The sequence below is a fragment of the Lynx rufus genome, unplaced genomic scaffold (genome assembly GCF_022079265.1).
Source record: "Lynx rufus isolate CCGP_SWC_20201006 ecotype Redwood Valley unplaced genomic scaffold, mLynRuf1.p SCAF_23, whole genome shotgun sequence".
Taxonomy (NCBI): domain Eukaryota; kingdom Metazoa; phylum Chordata; class Mammalia; order Carnivora; family Felidae; genus Lynx; species Lynx rufus.
The window spans coordinates 12,006,193-12,033,583 of record NW_025814838.1 but is presented as its reverse complement, the minus strand read 5'-3'; the positions used below and the strand labels follow the sequence as shown (position 1 = coordinate 12,033,583).

The 27,391-nt window shown below is 53.8% G+C and overlaps 1 protein-coding gene across 1 annotated transcript in view; it reads right to left on the bottom strand.

The window, feature by feature from the left end:
* ABCC6 (ATP binding cassette subfamily C member 6) overlaps positions 1–27,391 on the bottom strand; it is a 51,666-nt gene that overhangs the window by 6,749 nt on the left and 17,526 nt on the right. The window contains exons 9-25 of the mRNA XM_047087813.1: positions 25,851–26,028; positions 23,219–23,380; positions 21,639–21,731; positions 19,847–20,050; positions 18,457–18,603; positions 17,474–17,561; positions 17,012–17,087; positions 15,087–15,213; positions 14,722–14,898; positions 12,236–12,403; positions 11,630–11,804; positions 10,217–10,292; positions 8,663–8,771; positions 6,285–6,492; positions 5,034–5,344; positions 2,804–3,003; positions 612–738 (exon numbers count right to left, since the gene is read on the bottom strand). Coding sequence (XP_046943769.1) covers positions 612–738; positions 2,804–3,003; positions 5,034–5,344; positions 6,285–6,492; positions 8,663–8,771; positions 10,217–10,292; positions 11,630–11,804; positions 12,236–12,403; positions 14,722–14,898; positions 15,087–15,213; positions 17,012–17,087; positions 17,474–17,561; positions 18,457–18,603; positions 19,847–20,050; positions 21,639–21,731; positions 23,219–23,380; positions 25,851–26,028 — 2,626 coding nt within the window. The remainder of the gene's footprint in view (positions 1–611; positions 739–2,803; positions 3,004–5,033; positions 5,345–6,284; positions 6,493–8,662; positions 8,772–10,216; positions 10,293–11,629; positions 11,805–12,235; positions 12,404–14,721; positions 14,899–15,086; positions 15,214–17,011; positions 17,088–17,473; positions 17,562–18,456; positions 18,604–19,846; positions 20,051–21,638; positions 21,732–23,218; positions 23,381–25,850; positions 26,029–27,391) is intronic.

Here is a 27,391-nt window from a genome sequence, read left to right as displayed (position 1 = left end):
CACCAGGACCTTCCTTCAGTAGAACTGGAGTATGTAGAGTAGAAAGGAGCTTGTCCAACCCATCTTGATACAGGTGGGACGAGAGGACCAGAGAGGGTGTATGGCTCTCGCAAGGACACCCAGCAAGGCTCAGGCCCACTGACTTCCATTCTGAGAGTTTCTCTCCCCTGACTTCCCATCATTTTGCCTCAATGTAAAATGAGGATAATAATAGTATCCCCGATGGGGTTGTGGGCAGAATTAAATGGGTTAATATTTATAAAGCTGTTAGAACAATTCAGTAGAAGAATGCTACTTGCATATATATTTTTTCCTTCATAGATATCATGACCTGACGTGACATATTATTATTAATAGTTAACAAAATTTAGCACTACCCTGGAAATGGACTCTATATACCTTATCTCAACTAGGCTCTACAATGTCTGAAGTGAAGAGATTACTGCCCCATTTTCCGGATGAGCACACTGAGGCTCTGCGAGGGAAGACTTGCCCAAGGTCCAGGAAGGTCACCCCAGCTAAGCCTCTATATTTTCCTCACTGGTTGCTGGTTTGGGCTTGGGTCCTTGAAGGTCCGACTGGCAGGGGTCTGTCTTGGGAGGCAGGTGTACCTGGAGGGCAGCGGAAACAGAGAAGCCCACGAGGCCGGCGCTAAGGTGGGCCTTGCTCAGCACAGCACACATGGCGGCTGCCAACACCAGCACGTTCCCCAGGAGCTCCAGGTTGGTAGCCAGCCACCTGCAAGGAGAGGCAGGTAAGAGCAGGGCGGGGGGAGGGCCTTGTCTGCAGGACTTGTTTCTCTGGGCACAAGGACTGGTCATCGTACCAAGTTGAGTCCCACAGGGGTCCCAGCATTGGTCTCCTCCACACCCCAGGCCCCACCCAAGCTCAGTGGGTGGGGGAAGTTGACGCTTTTGTCTTACCTGTGCCCAGCTCAGAGCCTGGCACACAGTAGGTGCTCAAGTAAAGTTTTGCCATGGTGCCGATTTTCCGTCCCTGGGCTATGCCCGGCTGTTTCCCTTGGGGTCCCCCTGCCTGGACCTGACCTCCATCTTCATACGGCCAATATCATCTTCATGCACAGGTTGGGTTGAACATCACCTCCTCCAAAAAGCCTTCCTGGCCTGTTCCTCCCTTTCTCTCTAACACATCGCTCATAACTTCCTTCATAACACTTACCACTCTTAATAATTAAATGATTTAATCAGTCCTTGACCATCATTCTCCATCAGTAGATTGTGAGCTCCATGAGGGCGGCAACTCTGTCTCGTTCATGACTGTCCCCAGTACTTAGCACAGGACCCAGCATGTAGTAGGTGCTCAATGAATAATAAACTGAGTGGATAAATGGCACCTCCTTCTCTTGCATTCCTACTCCAACATTCATTCATTCATTCATTCATTCAACAAACATATTGACCACCTACTGTGTGTCATGTCTGCTGCAGGTGCTGGGGACACAGTGATCCAATTTAAGAATCTGTCTTCAGGGATCTCTGGGCTTTACTACATGGAGAATCTAGTCCTTCTAACAACCCCACAAAGCGGGGTATTGTTGTCCCCACTTGACAGATGAGGACGCTGGGGCTCAGAAGAGTTAGGTACTTGCCAGAGTCCACACACATGAAAGTCTTAGAAGCCACATCACCCTGATGCATACCAGGAAGCATGAACCTTTTCCACTAGGTTATGGTGGTTTTCAACAAACCAACCAGCAAATGAATACATAAGTTGCTTCCTAGACAGCTGCTCTTGGGAGAGTCCCTTTGTTCTTGAAAGCCCAGTTTACCCATCTGTGGAATGAAGTAAAATCCGGCTCCTTACAGATGAGAGGATTAAATAAGATCTGCCATACAGACCACGGACATCACCGGGCCTTCACATTGCGGGTGCTTTCTAAATGTTCATTAGGTCTTTCCTCCTTGGGCTAGGACCCCAGGAAGAGGCAGGGCAGGTCGCCCAGAAGGCTTATGGGATTGAGATGCTGCCCACAGCCACATGGCCTGATAGCCTCAGCTGGCCAGGGACCTGGGGCATAAAGGAGAAAGGAATTCACATTTATTGAGCACCTACTGTGTGCTTGGCCCTCTCCACACTGTGGCACCAGATTACCTGGATTCAGATCCTTACTCTACCACATTCACTGTGCGGCCCTGGGCAAGTTCCTAAATCTCTCTGTGCCTAAGATTCATCATCCATAAAACAGTCTCGGCCTCATGAGTTGTTTTTAGGACTAAAAGAACAAATCCATGTAGAGCGCTCAGTACCGTGCTGAGCATATAGTAAGCATGTTACAAGTATTAGCTCTGAGTGTATGTATTTAATCCTCATAGCCACCCCATAAGTGACATCCCCCTTGACAAACGAGGCTCAGAGAGGTATGAAACCTGCCCAAGATCACCCAGCTGGTAAGTCGCAGAGCTGGGATTTGAGCCCCTGTCTGTGCTCAAAGCCTGAGTATTCTTACTTAGTAATGAAAAGAGGCTGAGGATGCTTACGTAGCTGCTCTATCACCAAGGCAACAGAGGCTGGTCCAGCGGCCTGGCAACAGAGGCTTCTTCCCTTCTGCTGACATCTGTACTTCCTGTCCACCTGCTGCTGAGGACTCCTCAGGGCAGACTCCATCTGCTCACGGTACGAGCCAAGTGCACCCACGGGGTATAGCTTCAGCTTTAACCCTGACTTGCTGTGTGACTTTGGGCAGGCCGCTTGATCTCTCTGGCCACATAGCGTCACCCTACGTCTCACTCTCTGGGAACACAGATGTCTTGCAGGGTCTTGCCTGCCCCCATGCTTTTCCTACCTGTCAGCCACCAGCCGCGGGAAACTGACTCTCTGGCTTTCATCCACGTGCATGTCATTCTGAGCCACAAAGGGGCACTGGGCCTGGAAGGCTCTGACCACTGTGATGCCCTGGAACGTGTCGGCCACGTGGGAACACACGAACGAGTGCCTGGCTGACTCGAGGCGTCTGAGCTGGCATAAGCTGGCCACGTACAGGCTCTGAAGTGGGACAGGTGGGAAGGGGAGAAGTCACAGACACAGAGAGGTAGTCTGAGACGCACAGGGAGCCTCAAGTACAGGGTTTCAGACCAGGCTCTGTTACCAGCTTGCTGTGGGACCTTGGGCTAGTTGATTCCCCTCTCTGGGCTCTATTTTCCCTGCAGAATCAGAGTTACATGGTTCTTTTAAAGAAGAACCCAGAGGGCCGCCTGGGTGGCTCCGTCAGTTAAGCATCTGGTTTCGGCTCAGGTCATGATCTAGTGGTTCACGAGTTCAAGCCCCGCGTCAGGCTCTGTGCTGACAGCTCAGAGCCTGGAGCCTGCTTCTGATTCTGTGTCTCCCTATCTCTCCCTCTGTCCCTCCCCTGTTCATACTGCCTCTCTCTCCTTCAAAAAAAAAAAAAAAACATGAAAAAATTTTAAAAAGAAGAACCCAGGAAGCTGCAAAACCCTCCAGTGCCCCATCCCAGAGCTATTAAATTAGAATCTCTGGTGGTACCACCTTGGCCTTGGTAGTTTTCAAAAACCTTCTGGGCGATTCTAACGTACAGCCAGGACTGAGAAACCACTCATCTAGTGTGAATGTCTCATTCCCAGCCCTAAAGCCAACTGCTTCACTTAGGGCCAGTCATTGTGGGAACAAAACCATAAAGGACAAGGAAGGCATTCGGCCAAGTGGAATCCGCTCACTTAACTGGAGGTTACCTGCCCGGTGCTGGGAACATAACAATGCCCAAATGATCCGTGGGGTTATTTGCTCTGACGCCACAAGCTGTGTGCCAGCCAGAAGGATATGCATCTGCTGAATAGCCAGCCAGGCTGTGTGCCAGCCTCTTTACAAACAGTATTTATTAATGTGAGGTGGGCACTGGTGTCCTTCACAGTTTACAGGTGAGAAAACCTGAGGCCCAGAGGGATCAAGTAGCTGGTCCAGGCCTCTCCAGCAAGCAAGTGGCAGGGCCCAGATTCAAATCCACCTCCGCCCGACCCTTAAGCTGTCCCTCCCCAGGTCAAGAAGACATCGAGAAGACAGTGGTGGCTGTGGTTTTTGTCTGACTACCGTGTTTTTTTCTCTTCTACTTCTGATTTCCTGGGGTGGAGGTGGAGGGTAGAGTTCAAACGTGGGACCCGATCACGGAGGACGTAGCCTCCCACAGCCTAGCCAGTCAGAGTGTGCTAACCCTCTGGTCACTGTGATTCGCTCAGGGATGAACACGGGCCCCCAAACAGGCCAGTCAAATCTTCCCTGGGACTGACCTACGAATGCGGAGCTGGAGTAAAAGTTACTTTGGGTTGGACTTGCTGAGGTGGGATGCTGTGAGTATAGGGTTGTCAGGGGCCATCAGACCCATCAGACCCTAGAAAGGCAGTGCGTCCAAAATCAGGCCATGCAGAGCTAAAGCCAGGGGTTTTTAAACATTAGTATGCATCGGAATTATCTGGAGGGTTTGCTGAAACCCACATTTCTGGGCTCCATTTCTACCGTGACTTGAGAGTCAGTAGCTCCTGGGTGGGGCCTGAGAACGTGCATTTCTCACTAGCTCCCAGGTGGTCCTGACGCTGCTGGTCTGAGATGGCACTTTGAGACCCCCTGAGCAAAGATATGGAGAGAGTGACCGCATCGTGGTGATAACCGGCTCCTTGCGCTTTAGGGACGTAAGACGTTAATTTCTGTCCTTTTGTTTAAGCTAATTTCAGTTGGTCTCCAGCTCTGGCAACTGAAAGAGTCCAACCTAATACAACACTTGGAGACCTTGCAATGCCTCCTTGGTTTCTAGATAATTGGAGAACGGAAAGCTGATTTCAGCAGCAGCAGGACAAAATGTAAGATACTAAGAACTTAGACACGGACATTCGGGAGACAGTGTTGAGTGTAGGTGTTAGAAGTAAACTGTGGTGTCTCTGCCTCTGGGAATTCTTCTAGGGATTCTTCCAGTGTGCAGAGCCTCTTACGCTGAATCCTGTCCAGAGACAAGAGACTGGCTGAGGTGACCCGAGCTGGCCCCAGGGGCCTCCCCAATCTCTCCGTACCTGAAACCCAGCATAGAGGACCAGCAACGGCAGGAAGGCGACAATAGCCAGAGGGGTGGTCACCGTCACCACCAGGCTGACCTCCAGCAGTCCAAAGGCATAAATCAGCAAGGACCGGAGTTTGTCTGGGATGTCCACATCTACTGTGTCTGTTTCCTTAGAGAAGCGATTCAGCAAGTTCCCGATGGGCGTCCGCTCAAAGAAGCCGATGGGACACTGTGCCACATCCCACAGAAGCCTCTGGAAAAGCAGTCTGGATGCCCGGATTCCTGCCAGGAGCACCATGGCCATGGACGCAAACAGCCCAATGGCTGGGGAGAGAGCGGGTGTCAGAGCGTGAGAGCCGAGACCCCCCTCCCCCAACTTCCCCATGATGGCCATCTTATGCTTTGGCCATCCTGAGTGTCCCCTGATGGAACCACCCTGCAGTGGGTTGAACAGTGTGCCTCCCCACCCTGCAAACTCGTGTCCATCAGGAATCTCGGAATGTGACCTTATTTGGAAACACGGTCTTTGTGGCCGTTTTCAGGGAAAGATCCTAAGGTGGTAACACCCTGGATTTAGGATGCCTTCTAAATCCAATAGCTCCCGTCCTTACAAGAAGAGAAGACATCCGGAGACAGAGACGAAGGTGATATGAAGGCAGAGGCACAGAATGGGGGCATATGCAAGCCAAGGATTGGAGACCCCCAACAGAAGCTAGGAGACAGGCATGGGACTGTCGCTCCCTCAAAGCCTCCAGGAGGAACCACTCCTGCCGACAGCTTGTCTTTGGGCTGCTGGCTTCGGGACGCTGAGAGATGAAGTGTCTGTTGTTCTAAGCTACCAAGTTTGTGGTAATTTCTGTCAGCCCTAGGAAACTAATATACCCCCTTTCTCTCAATGCCCGTCTATGTGCCTGGAATGGGGCTGACTTCACTCCGTTTCTGAGGTGGGGCAAACTGTCTCTGGCCCATCCAAACCACTGCAGTTGGTCTGTCCCCACCCAAGTCCTCAGCTACCCCAACATCTGGGGGCCAAGGTTCTGCACTTGCTGAGGAGTCTGGCACAGACTCTGAAGATCCCAGGAAAGGAGGGATGTGTCCTGCCCCCCCACTCCTTCCAGCCTTATCTAAAGGATGCAGGTCTGCGCTTGGGCCCAGGATGTTTGCACAGATGTCCAGAAAGGACAGGGATGGGCGGGCCAGGGAGCCCTGAGCACCTCAGTTGGGGCCGGGAGGGTGGAGGGTGAGGAAGGCGGGCGAGGGGTACCTTGGAGGCAGCCCAGGAGCCCGAAGATCCAGCCACGCAGAGCCACCTGGGTCTGTCGCCCATCCACAGTGGGGTCGTCGGCCCACAGGCTCAGCCAGTAGCCACGGCAGAAGGAGGCCACTTGCTGGCAGAGGAAGAGGAACAGTGCATAGAGGCACAGTGGGGCACCCACAGCCCGTAGGTAGGTCAGGTGCATGGTGGCCCTCACCTGTAGCACAGGTAGGGGGGATGGGGACAGAGAGAGGCCCCGGAGGGAAAGGAAAAAAGAAAAGACCAGGTGAGGTTCTCAACAGGGCAGATGGAATCACGGTGCAGACCTTACCTGTGCTCTCTCGGTTCCTACCACCTGGAGCACCAGCTTTCCTACAGGCCCCACCTAGCCTCAAGACCCCCTTCCTCTGCAGAACCCTCCAAAGGCCAGTGGGAGCTTTAAAGCTGTGGCACTTTCTGGCTTTGGAGTGATTTACTGAACACATACTATAGGACAGGCATGTGTCTCTACCCCCATCATAACTCCCACCTGACAGATAAGGAAAGAAAGGCACAAAGAGGTTAAGACACCTGCTAAGGTCCAGCTGCCACAAATCTGAAGTTCTTCACCTGGCTGCAGCCAGAGTGAACTTCTGGAAACATCATCCTGACCCTATCTTGCCGTCGCTGGCCTGCTCATGGCTTTCTCTTGCTCTCAGAAGAAATTCTCACCTTCTAGTCTGTCTCTCTGACCTTACCTCCTACTCACTATCTGCTGGTCTCATGGGATTTCTTTCCTTTCTCTGGTGCCCCAAACTCCTTCCCACCTCAGAGCCTTTTCACCTGCTGTTCCCTCTGCCTGGAATGCTCTCCCTCCTCCTCTGTCAGCAGCTGGCTCCTTACTTTAGGGCTCACCTGGAGAATCACCCATTAGGGCCTCTTAACCCAAGCAGGCTCGTGACCCTCAGTTGGTTGGTCTCCATCTCATTTCCCTTCTTTATTTTTTTTATCATTATCTGATATTACCTTGCTCATTAGCCTAATTGTTTGCTGACTGTCTGCCCCCACTAGTGCGCAACATCCACCAAAGTAGAGACATTGCCTGCATGTAGTGGGGGTTCTGTAAATGTCTTTTGGGTGGATGAGTAGGTGGATGGTTGGGTGGGATGATGGGCAGTTGAGTGAATGAAAGGGTAGATGGGTGGATGGATAAATAAATGAGTGAGTCTATAGAAGAGCAGATGAACAGATGAGTGGATGGATGGATTCTGGATGGTTAAGTGGGTGGATGGATGGATAGATGGATAAGTGGGTGGATGAGTGGACAGATGGAAGGTGGGTAGATGGATGGGTGGAAAAGTGGGTGGGTGGAATGGATAGATGGATGGATGGAAGATGGGTAGATGGATGGATGGGTGGATAAGTAGGTGGATGGATGAACAGATGGAAGGTGGGTGGATGGGTGGATAGATGGAAGGTGGGTAGATGGATGGGTGGAAAAGTGGGTAGGTAGATGGGTGGGTGGAATGGATAGATGGATGGATGGAAGATGGGTGGATGGATGGATGGGTGGATAAGTAGGTGGATGGATGAACAGATGGAAGGTGGGTGGATGGGTGGATAGATGGAAGGTGGGTAGATGGATGGGTGGAAAAGTGGGTGGATGGATGGATAGATGGATAAGTGGGTGGATGGATGGATAGATGGATACGTGGGTGGATGAGTAGATAGATGGAAGGTGAGTAGATGGATGGGTGGGTGGATGGGTAGATAAGTGGGTGGAAGGATGAATAGATGGAAGATGGGTAGATGGATGGGTGAGTGGATAAGTGGAAGATGGGTAGATGGATGGATGGTAGGTGGATGGATGAATGGCTGGATGAGTGAATGGGTGAGAGGGTAGGTGAGATGGATAGATGAGTGAGTAGATGGGTAGGTGGCTGGATGGGTGAGTAGGATGGGGTGGATGGTGAATAAATGGAAAAGTAGGCAGACAGAGGAATGAAAAAGTAGGTAGGTGAAAGGAGGGGTGGACAAAGCATCATAAAAGAAAAGAAATAGTACAAACTTTAGATTCTAACTGACCTAGGTTTAAGTCCCAGGTTGCTTGCTCTGAGCAACCTTGATTTAAGTCCCTTGCTAGCTCTGAGAACGCAGACAAACTCTTTAAGACCTCAGTTTCTTCATTTCTAAAATGGAGCTGTCACCATCTAATTTTGGGGTGGCTGTGAGCATTAAGAAACGTGAAGAGTCCAGAGTCCAACGTGGCACACAGTAGGTGTCCAGTAAAGTGAGTCTCCCCCACCCCGCCTCCCTGCCCGGCACTGTATCTGATGGGAGGTCTTGAGCCCCGGGGAGTGCGTAGCTGTAGCAGTGGACGTAGAGGAGAGGGAGCAGCTGGTGGTTACCCTGCCATACTGGATGCCATCCTCTCCTGTTGACCATCCTGCCCACTCTGGATCATCCTCCAAAGTGGCTCTGTCCTTCTCAGAGACCAACAAATTCATGGACCTGTCACTGAGAGGAAATGAAGACAAGTCAGCGGCTCTGTCCAGGGGGTGTGTGCACACCCAACCCTCATGGCCACTGGGAGCCGGTGAGCTCTGACACACACTCTTCACTCGTTCATTCCTTCGCTCACTCATACAACCAGCATATGGAGCACCACGGGGCATCGTGCTCCGTCCTCCCTCCACGGTGCCCAGCTAAATGCCACCTCCTTCCCCAGAGGCGAGCAAGCCTGTTCTCCCGATGCTGTTTCATTGAATGAACTTATTTACTCAACTTTGGGACCTGTTTTTCAGAGTTTTCCTTTTGGCCTAAGCATTGCTACGGTCATTTTGCCCCTGCTGTTTACCCGCAGATCTGTTAGTCCACCTTGGAAGAAGGTCAGTTTTGTGCAATTCAAATGTTGAGGACTTCTTGTATCTTCCTTTCGTCTGCGGATGAGGGGGCTGCCTTAAACTTAAATGTGAATTGCCATCTGGTGACTGTGAAATCGTGGGCAGCTGACGTATCCTGTCTGTGCCTCAGTTTCCTCAGCTGTAAGATGGGGTTAGTCTATGTCGGTCTGTCTAGCTACCAATCAATCATCCACTCATCCATCATTCATCAATCTGTCATCTATCTCTCTCTCTCTCTCTCTGCCTACCTGCCTATATCATCTATCTGATCTTGGGATTATTGTGCACAGTGAGGACAAGTGGGATTGCCCAGTGTAAGACCCAGGAGTGCTCGGGGTGGCTACCTGGCATGGAGAGAAGCTGGGCTCAGCCTCTACATTCCCCAGGGACCAAGGACCCTCACAGTACCCCAGGAGCCTCCCAACAACTGTCACCTAAGCTCGCACTGTGTCCACTGCCCAGTGGTCTGCTGTTGACAAAGTCACTTTCCATAAAAAGGGCGAGTACCAGGTGGCAAGGTTCCAGGGCTGCAGACAGCCCCACAATGAGTCCAGCTATGGCCTGTCTAGAAGGGGCTGGGGACGAGGGGACAGCAGGCCTCCTGGTGAACCCCCACGCGTGTGTTCTGGCCTGTAACAAGTGATCCCACGCGTGTAGACTCAAGCCCTTCGTGTAGCAAGCCTGAAAAAGCATGACGAACGACAGGGATGGGCACATCATTAACAGCTATGGCGAGGATCTTTCTCGGGCACCAGCCCTGCCCCTCTCTGGCAATGAGACAACCTAACAAACTTTAGGGCATTCATCATATTTGAGGGCAAACTGGTCCTGCTATGAACTGGCCACATGAGGACTTAACCACTTTGGCCCATTGAAGATCAAACAGCTTTCGGCTGGTCTGGCCCCCAGAGCGGGCACTCAGCAGCTGTGAGGTCCAGAATGGTTCTGGCCGCCCTGACCTGCCCGCGCTGCGGGTGCTGACCCAGCAATGCTTTTACAGCCTCAGCCTGCGCCCTCCCCACGCTCAGCACCTCTCAGGTCCACTTCTCGCAGACTCACCTCTCGGGTCCACCCTCGGGCCTCCCACTTCCAGCAGGGTCTCTGGGGTCCTTGGCATCAGTCGTGAGTTCTGTTTCTGCAAGGTCAAAGGAGTCTTGTCGTGTGATGGGGGGCCAGTAATCGGGGTCCAAACGCGGGCATTGACACCCACCGGCTGTATGGCCTTAACTTGTCTGAGCATCTGTTTCCCATGATCTGGCCCCTGCAACGTCTCTGAATCCTCCCTGGGTTCTTCTGGGACCATTACTCATTGAATCACTCATTCGTGCGCTCATTCACTTAGCAAATAGAACTGCGCACCTGCTATGAACTTGGGGCTGGAAAACAGTAGCAAACACTGCACATGGCAAACCTCTCCGGTGTCCCCCGACAGCCTTGCATGAGCAGTTTCTTGTACCTGGAATGTTCTTTTCTAGGCAACTTGCACCCAACCTCAGGGGTCACCTTCCTCAGGAAGGACCCTGCCTCTGACCATCCTCCAGGTTGGGCAGGCCCCATCTTCGAGCTCCAGGATGATGATACTGCGAGTTGACGCTTTGGACTTTTACCAGGGTGAGCCCCTGTTCTGTGCAACAGATGTTTTCAGAAAAGGCAGAGCCTTTTCTGGGGGCACCTGGCTGTGGGTCCTTGCTTTTCCATGGTGGTGGGGGTTGGGGGAGAGCCGGGGGCGGGGGAGCAGCCTACAGCCTACTGATGAAAAAGCACATGCTCTGGAGTCAAGTTGCTTGGGTTCAAATCCCAGCACTGCCACCTATAAGCCATGTAAACTTGGGCTAGTTCCTTCACTTCTGGGCCTCAGTTTTCTCACCTGTTAAATGGACATAATTACGGCACTGACCTCACAGAGGCACCGCGATGATTAAATGAGCTAATGTATGTGAGGTGCCACGGGGGTCCTTATCAGCCACCATGGGTGAGCTTGGATCGGTGACGTCACTTCCAACGCGTTATCGTTTTTCCAGAAGGCATGGTATTTTCTGGCTATTAGAAGCCCTAGCTGGCGTGTCGTGGGCCTTCTGGCCTCTAGCCACCAAATGACCATTTGCTCAGCCTCTGCAGCAGTTAGGACTTGAACACTCCAGATTTGAACACACCCAAGTTCTAATGTTGTGACCTCAGAAAAAGTACTTGCCTTTGCCCCAGTTTGTTCATTAGTAAAATGGCAACCAAAAGGGCACATGCCTCATAAGACAGATCCAATGAACTTAGCACTCTCCCTGGCTCACAGAAGGTGTCGCTCGCTCTAACTGGGGGGTTGGGTGGCCTCTCAGAGAGCTGTCTGCTTCCAGGCCTGGGCTCCCAGGAGGGGTGTGGCCAGAGCCTTCCAGGGGATGCCTGTGGGATCCTTGGAGCCTTCTCCTCAAGGCGGGGCAGGATCCCGGCAACAGAGAACCAGCAAAGCCCAGCCCGTACCTCCATCTCCTGTATCTCCTGGCCTTCTGGCTGCATCCAGAAGGCCCACCAGGGCCCCCTTCCTGCGTAGAAGCTCCTGGTAGGAACCCATCTCTGCAATGGCTCCGTCTTCCAGCACCACGATCCAATCAGCCTGGGGCAGGACGTGGAGTGCGTGGGTCACGAGAATCCGTGTCTGGGAAAAGAAGGGGTAGAGGTTACACTGGTGTGTTTGACCGGTCATCCAGAGCTGGGGGCTCAGGGGCAGGCAGCGTCCTGGGACTGTGTGTGGGAGGAGCTCCCCTTCTTGCCCTCCCACCCTCTCTCTCTATGTTCCAGTGGAGAAATAGAGGGGCTCCTTCAACCTGTGTCTTGAAACAAGAAGACACAGGGTTTCCCTGAACCTGGCCGGTGACCTGAGGTACGGCTGGAGTAGTTTAACCGCGGACCCATGAGCAAGAAATAACTGCTGTCGCAAGCCACAGGGATCGGGGGGTGTTTGTTAGGCAGCATTGTCAGAGCAAACGCTGACCACTATAAAGAGGAAAACTGATCTTGAGGAGAGGGTTGGGTTAGGACTTCCCCTGCCTTTGCCCTGTGAACTTTGACACGTTTTCCCAAACGTACTGTTCCCTGGAGCAGCCCGTCGGGCCCAATGACCTGGTTGAAGACCTGCTGGCCGACGTGGGCATCCAGGGCCGCCAGGGGGTCATCCAGCAGATACACAGCGGCCTTCCTGTACACGGCCCGGGCCAGGCTCAGTCGCTGCTTCTGGCCCCCGGAGAGATTCATGCCCTGTGGCCACAGGAGAGGAACAGGGGCCTGGCTGGACGTCATGCTCATCAGAGTGAGGGCCAGCTCCCAGGTTCGAACACTTGCTCTCGAACCAGCGTCCCCACCAGCCTCCACCCAGCATCGCCTGTCCCCTTCCAGCCAAGCTGCCTGGGGGAAGCGACCTTCTCTCCTCCGGCTCACTTCTCCTTGAGTCTGGTTTCTCTTCTCGCTTCTCCACCGTATGATACCGCCTTCCTTGGGACACCAGTCATTTCTCTGGTTGCCCAACCTTATTTTCTTTTTCTTTCTTCCTTCCTTCCTTCCTTCCTTCTTTCCTTCCTTCCTTCCTTTCTTTTTCTTTCTTTCTTCCTTCCTTCCTTCCTTCCTTCCTTCCTTCCTTCCTTCCTTCCTTCTTTCCTTCCTTCCTTCCTTCCTTTTTCTTTCTTTTCTTTCTTTCTTTCTTTCTTTCTTTCTTTCTTTTCTTTTTTTCCTTCTTTCCTTCCTTCCTTCCTTCCTTTCTTTTTCTTTCTTTCTTTCTTTCTTTCTTTCTTTTTTCTTTCTTTCTATTTCTCTTTCTTTCTTTCCTTCCTTCCTCTCTCTCTCTCCTTTTCTTTTCTTTTTCTCTTCCTTTCTTCCACTCCACTCCACTCATATGTTCCACATGGCTACTATACCCAGTGTCCTAGGCTCTGGGGATACCATAATGAAAAAAACCCAGTCCCTGCTCTCATGGATCTTGCACTCTAATGAGGGTAGGGTGGGAGACATGTAATTAATAAACAAGTCAAATCTATCACCTATCAGAAGATGTTATGTGCTATGAAGAATTAAGCAGAATTAACGTGTATGTTGTACCAGCATGAACAGGGTTGCTGTGCTGGGGGTGGCAGTCAGGTAAAGCCTCTCCACCAAGGGGACGTTTGGGTTGAGACCCGATGGGAGCGAGGGATGGACCACGTGGATGCCCGGCAGAGAGAAGAGCACCTCAGGGTGGGAGCATGCTTCGGGTGTGTAATAAACATCCAGAGATCCATGTGGCTGGAGTGAAACAGGAAAGGGGGAGCATGATAGGATGGGGCTGGAGAGATGAGTGGGGCCAAACCTTGAGAAGACTTGTTGCGGACTATCAGGACTTTGGCTTTGACTCTGAGAGAGATGGGAAGACCTTGGAAGATTCCCAAGCAGAGAAAGGATGAGGTCTGACTTAGGCATGAACAGAATCCCTTTGGCTGCCGCACTGGGCTTAAGCTATCAGGCGTGACGACAGAAGAAAGCAGGGCAGCCACGTAGGGGGGAATTGATGGTGGATGATGCCAGGACACTCTGGGTCCTCTTTGAAGGTGGACTCAACAGGATTTGCTGATGGATTAGATGTATGGGTGTATGAAAGAGAGGAGAACCAAGAATGATACCAAGGTTTGGGATCCGAGCTCTGGAGGGATGCAGCTCCCATCACCGGGGATAGGGGTGGGCAAGTTTTGGGAGCGCACATGTCTGGTTTAGGATGTCACAGCTGGTCACAGAGGGAGGGCAGCAAGTACTCCTTCTTTCTGGAACACACCCTCCCTTGGCCTCCAGGACACCCATCCTCCTCCCTGGACAGTCCTTGTCAGCCGCTCTTTATGGCTCAGGCCACACAGGGACTCCTCCAGACCCTGTCCTGGGCCCTTTCCTCTTCTCTCTGGAAACCCACTCATTTCCTTAATGGCAGCTCCTAGTTTTTCACTCTCAACTGCCTAATCCAGAGGCTAGCAAACTTTTTCTGTAAGGGGCCAGACAGTAACTATGTTAACCCTGGTCTCTGCTCCTGTCATGCAAAAGCAGCCATGGACCACCATTAAATGAATGGGCGTCACTGTATTCCCATAAGACCTCATTTACAAAAACACGTGATGGACTGGACTTGACCTGTGGGTCATCGTTTGCTGACCCCTGCCCAATCCGTAGCTCCAGATGCATATATCCTGTCTATTGGACATCTCTGCCCCAGACCCTTTGGTGATTCCCAGAAAGGAAAAGCTATTTGACCAATGTCACCCAGAAAAGCAGGGCAGGACAGAAGCCCAGATCTCCTCACTCCTAGTCGCTGAGAGCCCTCACCTCCAAACCCTGCCACATGTCTCTGCCTTGGTCTCTATTTTCAATCATTCACTCGTTAACAACTATTTATTGAGCATTTATTACATGTTTGGCCCTGAACTAAACTCGCTTCGTCTGTCCCACTTTGCTGCCTCCTTGTGTCCTCTTTGTCCCTCCCACCACACGGCCCACATGCCAGGGAGACAAATGGCCCAGAGCTCCGATGCCTTCCTGCCACAAGAAGGCCCCGAGACCCTCACCTGCTCCCCAATTTTGGTGTGGACCCCTGCAGGGAAGCTGCACACGTCTGGCCACAGGGCACAGGCCTCCAGGACCCTCTCCAGCCACATCGGGTCCAGCTCCTGCCTGAAGCACACATTCTCGACCACGGATGTGTTCTGGACCCAGGCCTCCTGGGGCACGTAAGCCACGGAACCCTAAAATACAACTCACTTCGGCCATCAAAAGGCAGGTAGGGATGGAGGTAGGAGCAATTTGGGGGAAGTAGGAGGAGCGGGGAGGAGCAGAGAGGAGTGAGCAGGAGAGGGGAGGAGGGGAAAGGAGTGGGGGGGACCGGGAGGGAGGCGGGGGGAGGGACATTGTGACAGGCAGGGGGCAGCCTCACCTTGATGGTCACGGATCCCTCCACCTTTGACAGCTCCCCAAGGAGGGCAGAGAGCAGAGAGGACTTCCCTGCCCCCACTGCACCAACAACCGCCAGTAGATGACCCTGGGGCACAGTGAGGTTTATCCTGGCAACACAGGAGGGGAGATATGTCCCTGGGCAGGGCCCAGCCTGAGTCCGCGTGGAATTGGTGAACCCCGACAGAGCCAGCCTTTCCTGTTGGCGACTCAGGCAGAGGTCACTGTGGGTAAGCGTGGAGCTGTCCTTCTCTCTCACAGTCCTTGTCCGGCTATTTAAGCGGCCACCTTGCCCCACACACGTGCACATGCACACACACACGTGCCGTCACACAAGCACACACGTGCATTACACCGCACACTCACGCACACTCCTGCAGTCATACAAACGCACACCCTTAGCATACCACACGTACCACAAACATGTGCAGCCACAGACGTGTGCATGCACACTCACGTGTATGCACAAGTGCACACACATTCATGCACACGTTCTAGTGCACATCTGCACACACGCTCATGCCTGCATGTGCACACGTGCGTGCACACACCTGCTTGCACATATGCACACACACACACACACACACACACACACTCAGTTTATTGTGGCAGAAGGGTCTAACCAGCCTTGCCTCTTGTCCAGGGTATTACAGTAGGCTCTTCACCACTCTCCCTGCTTCTGCCCTTGCCCTCCACCCCTGCTCATGTGCTGTAGCCCATCTTCCACCCCGTGGCCAGAAGGACCCGTTAAAACCAGTTAAAAGTGGGATCATGATGCCTCCTCGCTGAAGCCTCCAGCGGTTCCCATGTCACTCAGGATAAAAGGTAAAGCGTCCCAACAATTCACGAAGTATGTCCGACCTCCCACTGCTCTGTCCCTTAGCCACTCGGCCTCAGCCACACTGACCTCCTGCTTCTTCTCAAAGAGAGTAGGACAGTGGTTCTCAAGTAGGAGGCACTGTGCCCCTCCCCAAGTGTCATTTGTCACACCTGGTGGGTGGTTGCTGCTAGAAGCTAGTGGGCAGATACTGGGAGTCCTGCTAACCATCCTCCAATGCATAGCACAGCCCCTACGACAAAGAATTCTGCAGTCCTCAATGTCAATAGTCCTGACGTGGAGAAATCTTGGTCTAGGCACACTCCTGCCTCAGGACCTTTGTACTTGCTGTCCCTACCACTAGGAAGCTCTTCTTCCAGACACCCGCAAGGCTCATTCCTTCTCTTTATTATGACCTCACTACACATGCCCCTCCCTTGACATCACACCCTTACCCTTTCTCATTTGTGTGCCCCCATCACGTCGGCCCCAAGAAAGCAGGGCCCTTGCGCGTTTCTTTCGCTCTGTCCCCAGAGCCTACAGCAGGGGCTGGCACATAGCAAGCGTTTAATAAGTACTACGAGGGGAGTGAATGGCAATCGACATGAATACCGCCCAGGATATTTTCTTTCCCTTCTTATAGAGTTTTGGGGCTGGCTGGGGTTTTCTGCCACAAAGACCCCACCGAAAGTGGGGGCTGCAGGTGGCAATGACCTGGGAGCTAACAGAGGAGAGAGAGAAGCAGATATGGCTGATGGGGTCTTGGGGGGCCTGTCCGCTAGGCCTCCCTTGGTGTCATCTTGGCCAGTGTGGGGAGCGGGGACCAGGGAGGTGTTCCCTCCCCGACCGGGGAGGCTGATTCACCATTCCTCCACCCCCAGGAGTCTTGCTTCCCCCAAACTCTCTGCCAGGGCTGGTCCCAACCTCCCTGACAACAGCGGCGTGGGTGAGCCCGCTCTCCAGCCCCTCTCCCCCCCCCCCCCCCCCGCCTCGCGGGAAGCCTGCATCGTCTCTCACACAGGACACCGCGGCAGCTCTCGCATCGTCCTCCCGACCCCGGGAAGGCAGTTTGCGGAGAAGCCATGCTGTACCTGCGCAGGCAGAGGGTGCCTTCTCGGGACCAGGCGAAGGTGCCATTGTGCACGCTGATGCACGTGTCCCCAGCAGCTGGAGGGCAAACCCAGACAACCCGTGCTTGGAGAACCTCATCACACAAGGGTGCCCGTAATCTCTCTGCCTTTATTTCCCAAATCGACGAACACATCACCGTGTTTGTCTCCCCGGACTTCCCGCACGAGGGCGAGGACCTGGGCTGTTAGAGGGATGGCTGCTGTAACCCAGACTGACGCGCCATCAGTGGGCACGGGTAGCCACTGAATGACCGGCAGAAAGTGTCACCGTGCCCGTTTCCACGTTGCACGGCTGGTGACCTCATCTGCGCGTGCCATCCTGTCACCAGCGGCCCCAGCTGGGACCCTGGCTTTTGGTCGATGGACTGCGGGAACCGCTCCTCTTATCCCTCCCATCCCCCTCCTGCTGAACTCCGCACTCACAGCGTCTGGAGGGACTTGAGTCCACAGCCCCAGGGTCAACTTCTTCCAGGCAGAGGAAGGCGGCCAGACGGTCCAAGGACACCCGGGCCTGGGGAAACCAAAGCCTCAGGTCACTGGCGCCCAAAGAGCAAAAAAATGAACTCGGGCTTCAGGTGCCTGGTGCCTTGGGATGTGGAAAACCTTCCAGTCTCCCAAGCCTGATGCATTTGCAAAGCTTTAGCGCAAGGCTTTCCAGGTCACGGGAAACTGCACACGGAGGTGGTGACGACGATGACGGTGGTGACCTCCCGTCTCCTCACCCCTAATTAGCATAGTAGGGACACTTGGGCTGCCATTCTGCAGATCAGACCCCAGAAGGAGATGGTGGCTTTTCCAAGGGGGTCATCAGACCATTATTGGAAATGGTTCCAGACTCTGTCCACCTAGGGGAACCCTCTCTGCTCTCAGCCCTAAAACCATCTCTGGGAACTAAGGAGGCGGCATTTGAATAGGGACACCTCAGGGCGCCTGGGTGGCTCAGTCAGTTAAGCGTTCAGCTTCAGCTCAGGATGTGATCTGGTGGCTCGTGAGTTCAAGCCTCGCATCAGGCTCTCTGCTAACAGTGCAGAGCCTGCTTGGGATTCTCTGTCTTCCTTTCTCCCGCTGCCCGTCCCCAGTATGCACTTTTTCTCTCTCAAGAATAAGTTAAAACATCAAAAAAAAATTTAAATAGAGATGTCTCAGCGAGGCAACTTGCTCTCATTTCTACCACACCAAGGTGGCACAGTGTGAGCAGAGACAGGGAAGAGAATGGAAATAAAAACACTTTACATAATAAGAGAACAGTGATTGCTGCCCATTCCTTATATCCTCTGCCCCTCCCGGCCTCTCCCTCCCTCCCCTGTTGGTCCTGTGGGCAGTGTGGGGATGCACAGAGGCAGGGCACTGCCTGCTACACCCCTGCGGGTCTTTGCCCAGATGGCCTCCCCGCCCCACCGCCTCACCCGGACCACGGAGTCGATGGAGAAGGGCAGGAAACCCTGAGCCTTGTTGAGGATATTGAGAACCACGAGAGTCACAAAAGCTTTCTCAGCATCCATGGCATTCTCCTCAGCCACCAGCGAATGAACAGCAAACACCGCCAGTGCGACCTGGGGACACACGGGCAGTGACAATGAGCTGAGGGCACAACCCTGGAACCTGAGCAGGCGTCTCCAGGGGCCTGTTTGGCCAAGCCTTGCCACGTTGGAATGTTCCCGCCCGTCTGGTTCTCACCCTAAATTCTGCTACCCGCCCCAGTTCTCACTCCTGGTTCACAAAACTGTGTTTCTCTGAAAAAATACAACTGTATTAGTGAAAGGAGGTGTGTGTGCAATCCCTGTTCTAGGACCAGAAACTCTTGGTTCCAGGCATCTGGGGACACTGCAGCATTCGGTCTGGGTAGGGTTTGGGGGGGTTCTAGGCATGGGTGGGACTTGTGAGTCTAGAAATTCTTGGAGATGACCCTGAAGTCGCACGTATCAGCAGCGCTCGAGAACCTTGGGGGTTGGTGGCATTTGTGGCTCTAGATGTCACGAGGGGGTAGTTCAGTTCTAGGTGCCACTTGGTGATGATATGATGGTCCCTTAGTGTGCTGACCACTCTACATGATGCCCACTGTGATGGTCGCTCGGTGTGATGGTGACTCAGTGACCCTATCCGGGGAGCTCTCATGGCTGTAAGCAATGCTACTTGTGTTTCTCAGCGATGACAGTGTTGGTAACTCCAGATCGTCCCCGGGGCGGGGGGGGGGGGGATGTCTAATCCTTCTGGAAATAAGTGATTAAGGCCCACCTGCCACCAGCCTTGAATATTTTATGAAGAGTTTGGATTATTTATTTATGCAGCAGTGAGTTACCGTAGGTTTGTTTGCAACCCCACATGGACTGAAGTCATGGCTGGCCATGCTTTAGGAAGGCTAATCCGGCAGCAGTTTGTGAAATAAATTGGAGGACAGGACGGTGCCCAGTGTGTGTGGATGTGGGGAAGGGGGCCCCCTGCAGCCATCTGACAGCCGGCATCAGTGTGGACCGGGGGGGCTACCTGAGCAGAACCTGCCCCTGTTGCCTCCTCCCCATGCCAGAAGCAGCAACAGTTCGGACGCTGGAACCTTCTACAGGAGAATGACAGACCTTGTTAGCCACTACCAGCTTCAGAATCAGCTAACTCAGCACAAAGCAAGGATCCCTGACTGGGAAGGATCCAGGAAAGGTATGTTTGAACGGACAGCGTGGTCTGCAAAGAAAGGCTCCAGGATCTGGGGGGGCGCGGAGGGGGGAGTTCTGCCTACCTCATCCCCTCCCCAGGATTCCCTCCCTCCGTCCATGCTCTGCAGAGAGATCAGAGTGACCTCACCAGAAATGTGGACACTTGGAAGGACACCAGAGACACAGAGAAGAGTAGGCTGGAGGTCCTCAAGGCACCCAGCTCCTGGCCCCGGATGTGCAGGACTCTTTCTAGAAAGGCTCCCTCCCAGCCGTGGGACTTGACCATCTTCATGTTCCTGATGACGCAGCTGGTGAGCCGTGCCCGAGAATCCTTCTGCCTCATGTGCTCCTCCTGGTACCAGAGGGAAGAAGAGGGGAAGAGGTCAGGGAAACGTCTAGAATTCTCCTCCCCCCAAACCATCACACCCCACCTTCAGCAAATGCCCTTGATTCCACAGCAGGTCCCAGGCTGTCTGCCTCTCAGTATCGCTGTCCCCACAGTCCTGGCCCAAGTCACTGTCATCTTGTCCCTGGACCCCCACAGGTGCCTTCTCCCTCCTGTCCCCCAGCTTCTGCCCTCATTGTGGGCCAGAGATGATGGGAAGCTCCCACAGACCAGGGAGGAGGTGGGAGAGGCGGAGCCCTGAACCAGCCTGGGTGTGGTGCCACAGGGAAGGCTTCCTGGAGGTGGGAGTGACCGTGAGCTATGACGAGCAGGTGCTGGGTGTGCAAATGGGTAGGTGAGGTGGACGAAGGAGGGCGGAGGGGACAGCACGACCCAGAGGCAGGCAGCGTGGTCAGAGAGGGTGGGGGGGTGTGCTACGGGAGGGAGGTGGGCTGCACCACGTTGGGACTTGGGGGTCAGGCAGAAGAGTCCGGGGTGGGGCCCCTGTGTCCCACTAAGGAGGGGCATTGTCACAGGGGCAGGTGTGGACAGTGCCTTAGAGGAGGCCAAACAGAAGGCTGGAGAAAACAGTCTATGTGAGACCTTTCTTCCTCCCTCCCTCCCTCCCTCCTCCTGATTGCCAAGCACTGTTCTAGAAGCTGAGACTGCATCAGTGCATATTCCCTGCTGCCGGGAAGCTTTCAGTCCGAAGAGAGAGAGGAGCCAGGTGCATCTGGCAAACGGGCAGGCCAAGTTGCCGAACAGGTGCATATGGAGGGGAGGGGCGTGTTGCTGCTGTAACCAGGGGTCTGTGAGGGGTTGGGGTGGGGGGGCAGGGATGTCTGGGGGTGAAGGTGTTCCAGGCAGAGAGCACCATAGGAGCAAAGGCCCTGAGTGGGGCTTGAGGGTCGGGGAGGGCAGAGGGGGAGTGGGGTTGGAGCTTGAGGGTCAGGGGAGGGCAGAGGGGGAGTGGGGTTGGAGCTTGAGGGTCAGGGGAGGGCAGAGGGGGAGTGGGGTTGGAGCTTGAGGGTCAGGCGAGGGCAGAGGGGGAGTGGGGTTGGAGCTTGAGGGTCAGGGGAGGGCAGAGGGGGAGTGGGGTTGGAGCTTGAGGGTCAGGCGAGGGCAGAGGGGCAGGAGGTGAGGCCAGATCACGGCTGGCCACCAAGGGTCTCGGCTCTGACTCTCGGGGACATGCGAGCCACTGTGGTTCTGAGCAGAGAGGGATGACGAGGGCAGGAGCAGGAGCGCCCAGTGAGGGTGAGACGGGGCCATCATTCCGGATGCATCTGCTGAGGGACGGTGTGTGAGAACAAGAGAGGCGTCCGAGTTGACCCATGGTTGGCTTGTGGCCCAGACGCTGGAGGCGTGTGACAGCCATCCACAGGGCTGGGGGCACCGGGAGGAAGGCAGTGCTCTGAGTGACCGGAAAGGCTCATGCCACCAGGCCCTCCGTCCCCTCCTCATCTCCCCGTACCTGCGCCAGCCACAGTCCCGTGACCTGCAGGCTCCCCGCCCCGCTTGCCGCCCAGTGTGTCCCTTCTCCCAAATGTCAGACCTGATGCTGTTTCCTCTTCTTGGTGATGAAGAAATTCAGAGGGAGGAGGCTCAGGAAGACAGCGATGGCAGTGAGGGCAGAGGGTCCTAGAAGCTGGAGACAGAGAGGGTGGGAGGTCACAAGACGCCTCCAGGAGCCCGGCTGAAGACACCGAGGGATTTGGTCAGACCTGGGTCCTAAGGCAGGGCATCCCAGGGAAGCTGGCGAGGGCAGCCAGCTGACACTTGCTGAGGACACTCATGCAAACTGCCTAACCTCCCTAAGCAGCAGTGTCCTCATCCGTGAAAGGGACATCCAGCATTGCCCGTCACCTAGAGTAAGTGCCCGTGTCATACAGTCGTTATCCTAGGTCTTCATTTCACCCCTGACAAGGTTGCCAGATTTAGCCAAAAAACATATAGGATGCCTCGGCAAGTACGAATTTCAGATGAAACAGCAAATGGCTTTTTGGTATAAGTATGTCCCATGCTATATTTGGGATATACTTATCCTAAGAAATTATTCGGTTTCTCTAAAAGTCATATTTAACCGGACATCCTGTATTTTGTCTGACAGCCCTACCCCCACCAGCTTTGTGACTTTGGGACAGTTATGTTCCCTCTTGGCTTTGGTTCCCCCCCCCTCTATTTTTTTTTAGGGGGGGAGAGTGCAAGCGGGGGAAAAGCAGAGAGGGGAGACAGAGGATCCGAAGCGGGCTCTGTGCTGACAGGCTGACAGCAGAAAGCCCGATGTGGGGCTCGAACTCAAGAACTGCAAGATCATGACCTGAGCCGAAGGCAGAGGCTTAACCAACTGAGCCACAGAGGCGCCCCTGCTTTGGTGCAAATGTGGAGCTGGGGGTGGGGGAGATGATTTCTAAGTGGTTGTGACTGTTTGAGATTCCTCCCGCGTCATTTGGGCCCAGTCTCTAGACAAGCCCCACCCCTCTTCAGTCTGTGGCCCTCAGTTTCCCCTCTCGGCTTTTAAGAACACGATTTTGTAATCTCCTTGACCACAGAGCAAGCCTGTTTGTTTCATTTATGCAGCAATCGCGCCACCCAGTGGCCAAATGGAGAAGTGCCCGGAAGGCAAACCAGCCCACCGCCAGGATTGGGAAAATACTCAAAGAAAGGTGAAAGGAAGGTTAAGCTTTCTCTGGCAAAAATAGTATCATTTGGAGAAAAATGCTACAGATGCTAACTGTGGCAACTTCAATGTCTGCCCCGCCCCAGCCGGGCCAGGATTTCAGGGTGACCTTCTGATGTTAGGGACCATCCACCAAAAGACCAGGAGGGTGATGGGTGGGTCTTCTGCAGATTTGCTGGGGTCAGGGGTCTGCCCCTTTAATGGCTCTGCATTTTCCCAGGAGTCCTTCGTCCCCCTCCCTCTTCCTACGTGTGCCCAGTGCATGCTGGGCCCTGGCTACAAGGCGGCCAGTCAGAAAGGGTGCTGGCCCCGTGTCCCGTAGGGTAGGGGCAGTAGGCGTAGATCTACAGTCACCGTGACGACACCCACTGGATGGTACTCGGGACCACTCTATGCTCGCTCACTGTCGCTACGCCGCTGATACACCTGCCGGGGGCCTGTGAACTGTGGCACACCTGCCAGAGGTAGACGAAGCAGATGATGATCCAGATAATCGGCAGCCACAGCCCGTTAAGGTAGACGACGCTCTCGGTCAGCCGCTGCACGTCCACGGACACCAGGTTGACCACGTCACCCACCGTGCTGGCTTTTCTGGAGGCGCTGGACAGGACCAGGACCTGGGCGGGGCGGGAGGATGGAGACCTGAGCCAGAGGGAAGGACGGGACGAGTGGGGCGGAGGAGGGCAGGGAGGCCCAAAGCGTGGACGGAGCAAGAGCACAGCCGCCTGGCCGGTCTGGGGTCTAAGCTGGTCTGCCCTTGCTGGCAGAGGCAGGTCTCTTCCCTATCTAGCCTCAGTTCACTCGTCTGTAAAGTGGGCTAGTGAATCTCCTGAGCCAACCTCCCAGGGCCGTCGTGAGAATTTGGAGAGATGACCAAAGAAAAAAATCCTCTGACATCCCTAAAACACTGTTGTGGTAAGTTAGTAGCACAATATATAAAACCCTTGGGTTCATGATGATACTGGGGATCATTTCCTGAATTCCAACCATGCCCCAGGCACTGTGCTAAATGAACAGGGTCACCGTTTTCTGTGATGGGGCCCAACCCACAACCAGATGGAGTAGGTGCTGCCATATCTCATTCAGTCTACAATGCTACGGACGAAACGCTCTGTTTTTGTGTCACTAAGGGCAAAAAAAGTAAATGCGATTAAATTAAGACACATGATATACATCTTGATTTCAGAAGGGTTAAAAAAAAAAGTGAGACTGGGATCAATGAAGTGCAGAATTGCTAACCCCACTTTACAGCCAAGGAAACTGAGGCACAGAGAAGTTGACCAACTTACCCAAAGTTGAAGGGCCTTCTAAAAGGCTAGGCCAAGCTTGGAATCTAGGATGACCAAGGCGAGACAGGAGCTAGACAGGGTGTTAGATCAATTCCCTGAAGGCATCTACATGGTGCCCCTCACACACCAGACCTGGTTCTCTGGCAGCCCCAGATGTGGGCCCTGGGGTCACAGTGGACCCCTTCCAGCCTGTTGAATGCTAAGCTCTATTTGCCATCGTCTCTGCTGAGTGTGTGAGGGAAGAAGTAAGGGGGTAAATGAGTGAGCCAGGAAGGACTGAGTAGAAAATCTCCAGAAGAATCTTCCAGTCTTTATCGAGTACCTAGTCTGGGCCTCACAGTGAACTGAGTACCGAGAAGATAGAGGCAGGGGGCTTGCTCTCCCACAGCAGAGTTTGAAGTGGGGAGGAAAATTAAATCACAACTTACATAGTTCCTTCTTTAATGGCAGTTATGAGGCATGTTACGAAGCAATGTTTTAAGATAATATTATTCAGTAACATCAATAATAATAATTACTATTATTGCCTATTAGCAAGGTGGACTGTGGGGCCTTAATTGTGGTGTTCACAGGGAGGAAGGGTTGGTGAGGGTAAGCAGGGTTGGCTAGCTTGAGTAATTTTGGTGGGCTCTGGGGCACAGGAGCTGTCCTTCGTCCAGCACCTGGCCCTGGGGTGACTGGGGCAGGCGTGTGGGGGCCCAGAGTGTCGAGAGCCCCATCAGGGGGCGATCGGGAGTGTGGGCTCTGGACTGGGTAGTTGGCATGAAAGGGGCGCTCCTGGAGAGTCATTTCCTACGTCTAGAAATTGGCTAGCCCTGTCTACGTACCAGGTCCGGAAAATAAGCAGACACGGTTAACGGGGAGGCAGAGCAGCGCGGGGAGCCGGGGGCTGACCTCTGAGGAGACGGGCAGGGCTCCCCTAAGGGTGGGCATGGGAGAGCAACGGCCTCAAGCCTCAGCTCGGCACGTGGATTCACAAGACCAGACGGGCCACACTGACCCGGAGCTTGCGTGGGGGGGAGACACGGGTCTAAGACACAGCAGCCACGCGGTCAGGGGAGCCGTCCACACAGCCGTCCAGGGGCTGTTCCCTTTGCCCCGGTTCTCCCCCAGGGGACAGCGCGGGCGTGACAGGAGACTCGCGGGGACTGGGTGGCCCAGGCTCAGGGGCTCCAGACCCCACGGGAGCCAGAGAGTCCGATAGTCTTACGGCAGATAGTCTTGTGAGCGCCACTCCCAGGGCTCCCAAGGGGACAAGAGCCGTTGCAGGAAAAGAAGCTCCAAGCTACGGCTTCCCATCAGGTACTCATGCTCCACCGACAGAACTTTCAGCCCAGATGAATTTACCAATGGGTCGTCATTTTTACCATAAGCAGCGTTGCCTGGGGATGTAGCTGTTAATCTGCTTCCATCTGGTTTCCACACAGCCCCAAGATTAGCCCTTTATCCTCATGGGGGATGAGTGGAAAGTACATGAAAAGAAATGGAAAGGGTGTCCAGGTAGTGGCAACAGCAAGCGCAAAGGTCCTGAGGTCGGAGGTTGCCTGGTATGTTTGTGGCTGGAGTGGGTTGAGCAAGAGAGCAGGTGTGTGTTGTTATAGAGTTGGAGAGGTGCCAGGGTCAGATCACTCAAGGTCTTATGGAAATAACCAAGAAGGTGAGAGTGTAGTAAAGTAATGAATGAGGGCATTTTCAGGCACAGATGATATGATGTGGCCCTTTTGGGCTAGAACGTTTCATATAAATTCGGAAGAGATGGGGAGACGGGAAAGACCCGCACCTCTCGCCCAGGGCTCACCTTCCTGTACACCAGGCCAGTAATGGCTGTTCGCAGCCTCATCTGCAGCACCTTGAGTCTGTACATGGACTGCTGCTCCCATACTGATTGCAGGAAGGCAGAGAGGAACATCAGCACCGCGAGGAGATACCCTTTCCAGGCCGGGGTTGTGGGATTACCAGTAAACTCCAGAAAAAGGCTTTCGAGAGAGGGAGAGTACGAGCGGTAAGAGAAGGCATCCATGGTCGTTCCTTTTGCCTGAGCCTGGCAAGGTATAGAGGATCAGACAGAGTGGTAGATAATTTCTGCAAAAATGCAAGTGATTTCTCCCACTGTCCACAGTCATTTTCTTTTTAAAAACAATTTTTTTTAATGTTTATTTATTTTTGAGAGAGAGACAGAGAGCAAGCAGGGGAGAGGCAGAGAAAGAGGGAGACACAGAATCCGAAGCAGGCTCCGGGCTCTCAGCTGTTAGCAAAGAGCCCGACGCGGGGCGCGAACTCGCGGACCGCAAGGTCATGACCTATGCCGACGTCAGACTTAGCACCCCCTGCACATTCATTTTGAATGTGATTGCTGCTCCTTTGACCTGGAGGGGAGTATTTTGTCTCCACGTGCTATGGGCTGAATTGTGCCCCCACCAAATACCTATGTTAAATCCTAATTCCCAGTACTTTAGAATGCATCTGTATTTGGAGATCGGGCCTTTCAAGGGGAAGTTTAGTTAAAATAAGGCCATGAGGGGGGCGCCTGGGTGGCGCAGTCGGTTAAGCGTCTGACTTCAGCCAGGTCACGATCTCGCGGTCCGTGAGTTCGAGCCCCGCGTCGGGCTCTGGGCTGATGGCTCGGAGCCTGGAGCCTGCTTCCGATTCTGTGTCGCCCTCTCTCTCTGCCCCTCCCCCGTTCATGCTCTGTCTCTCTCTGTCCCAAAAATAAAATAAAACGTTGGAAAAAAAAATAAAATAAAAAATAAGGCCATGAGGGTGGAACCGTAATCCCATTTGATTGGTGTCCTTCTAAGAGCAAACTTGCACACACAAGGAGATACTACGGGCACACACACACACACACAGAAGAAAGACCATGTGAGGACACAGCACGTCCAAGAGAGAGGCCTCATAAAATCCGTCTTGATCTTGGACCTCTCGTCGCCAGCACTGTGCGAAGATGGATTTCTGTTGTCTCAGCCACCCAGCCTGTAATACTGTCATGGTAGCCACAGCACACAAATCGACTATCCCCTGAATCTGGGCTGGCCGTACAACCAGCTTTGGCCCAGAAAACAGTGCAGGTAAAACTGTGCCAGCCCCCAGCCCGAGGCCTCAAGAGAAAGTGGCCCTTTTGCTCTGGGTCTTTAAGCCCTGCCAAGTGGCCATGTGAACAAGCCAGAGCTAGCACTGTGGGCCATGAGAGATCGCATGGAGCAGAGACACGCTGTCCCAGCTGAGACCGTCTCCGACCAGCCAGCCCCCGGCCAGCTTCACACACGGCTGAGCACAGACACACGGGGGAACCCAGCTGACGGAAGAAGAACTGCCCAGCCGAGCCCAGCCCCAACTGCT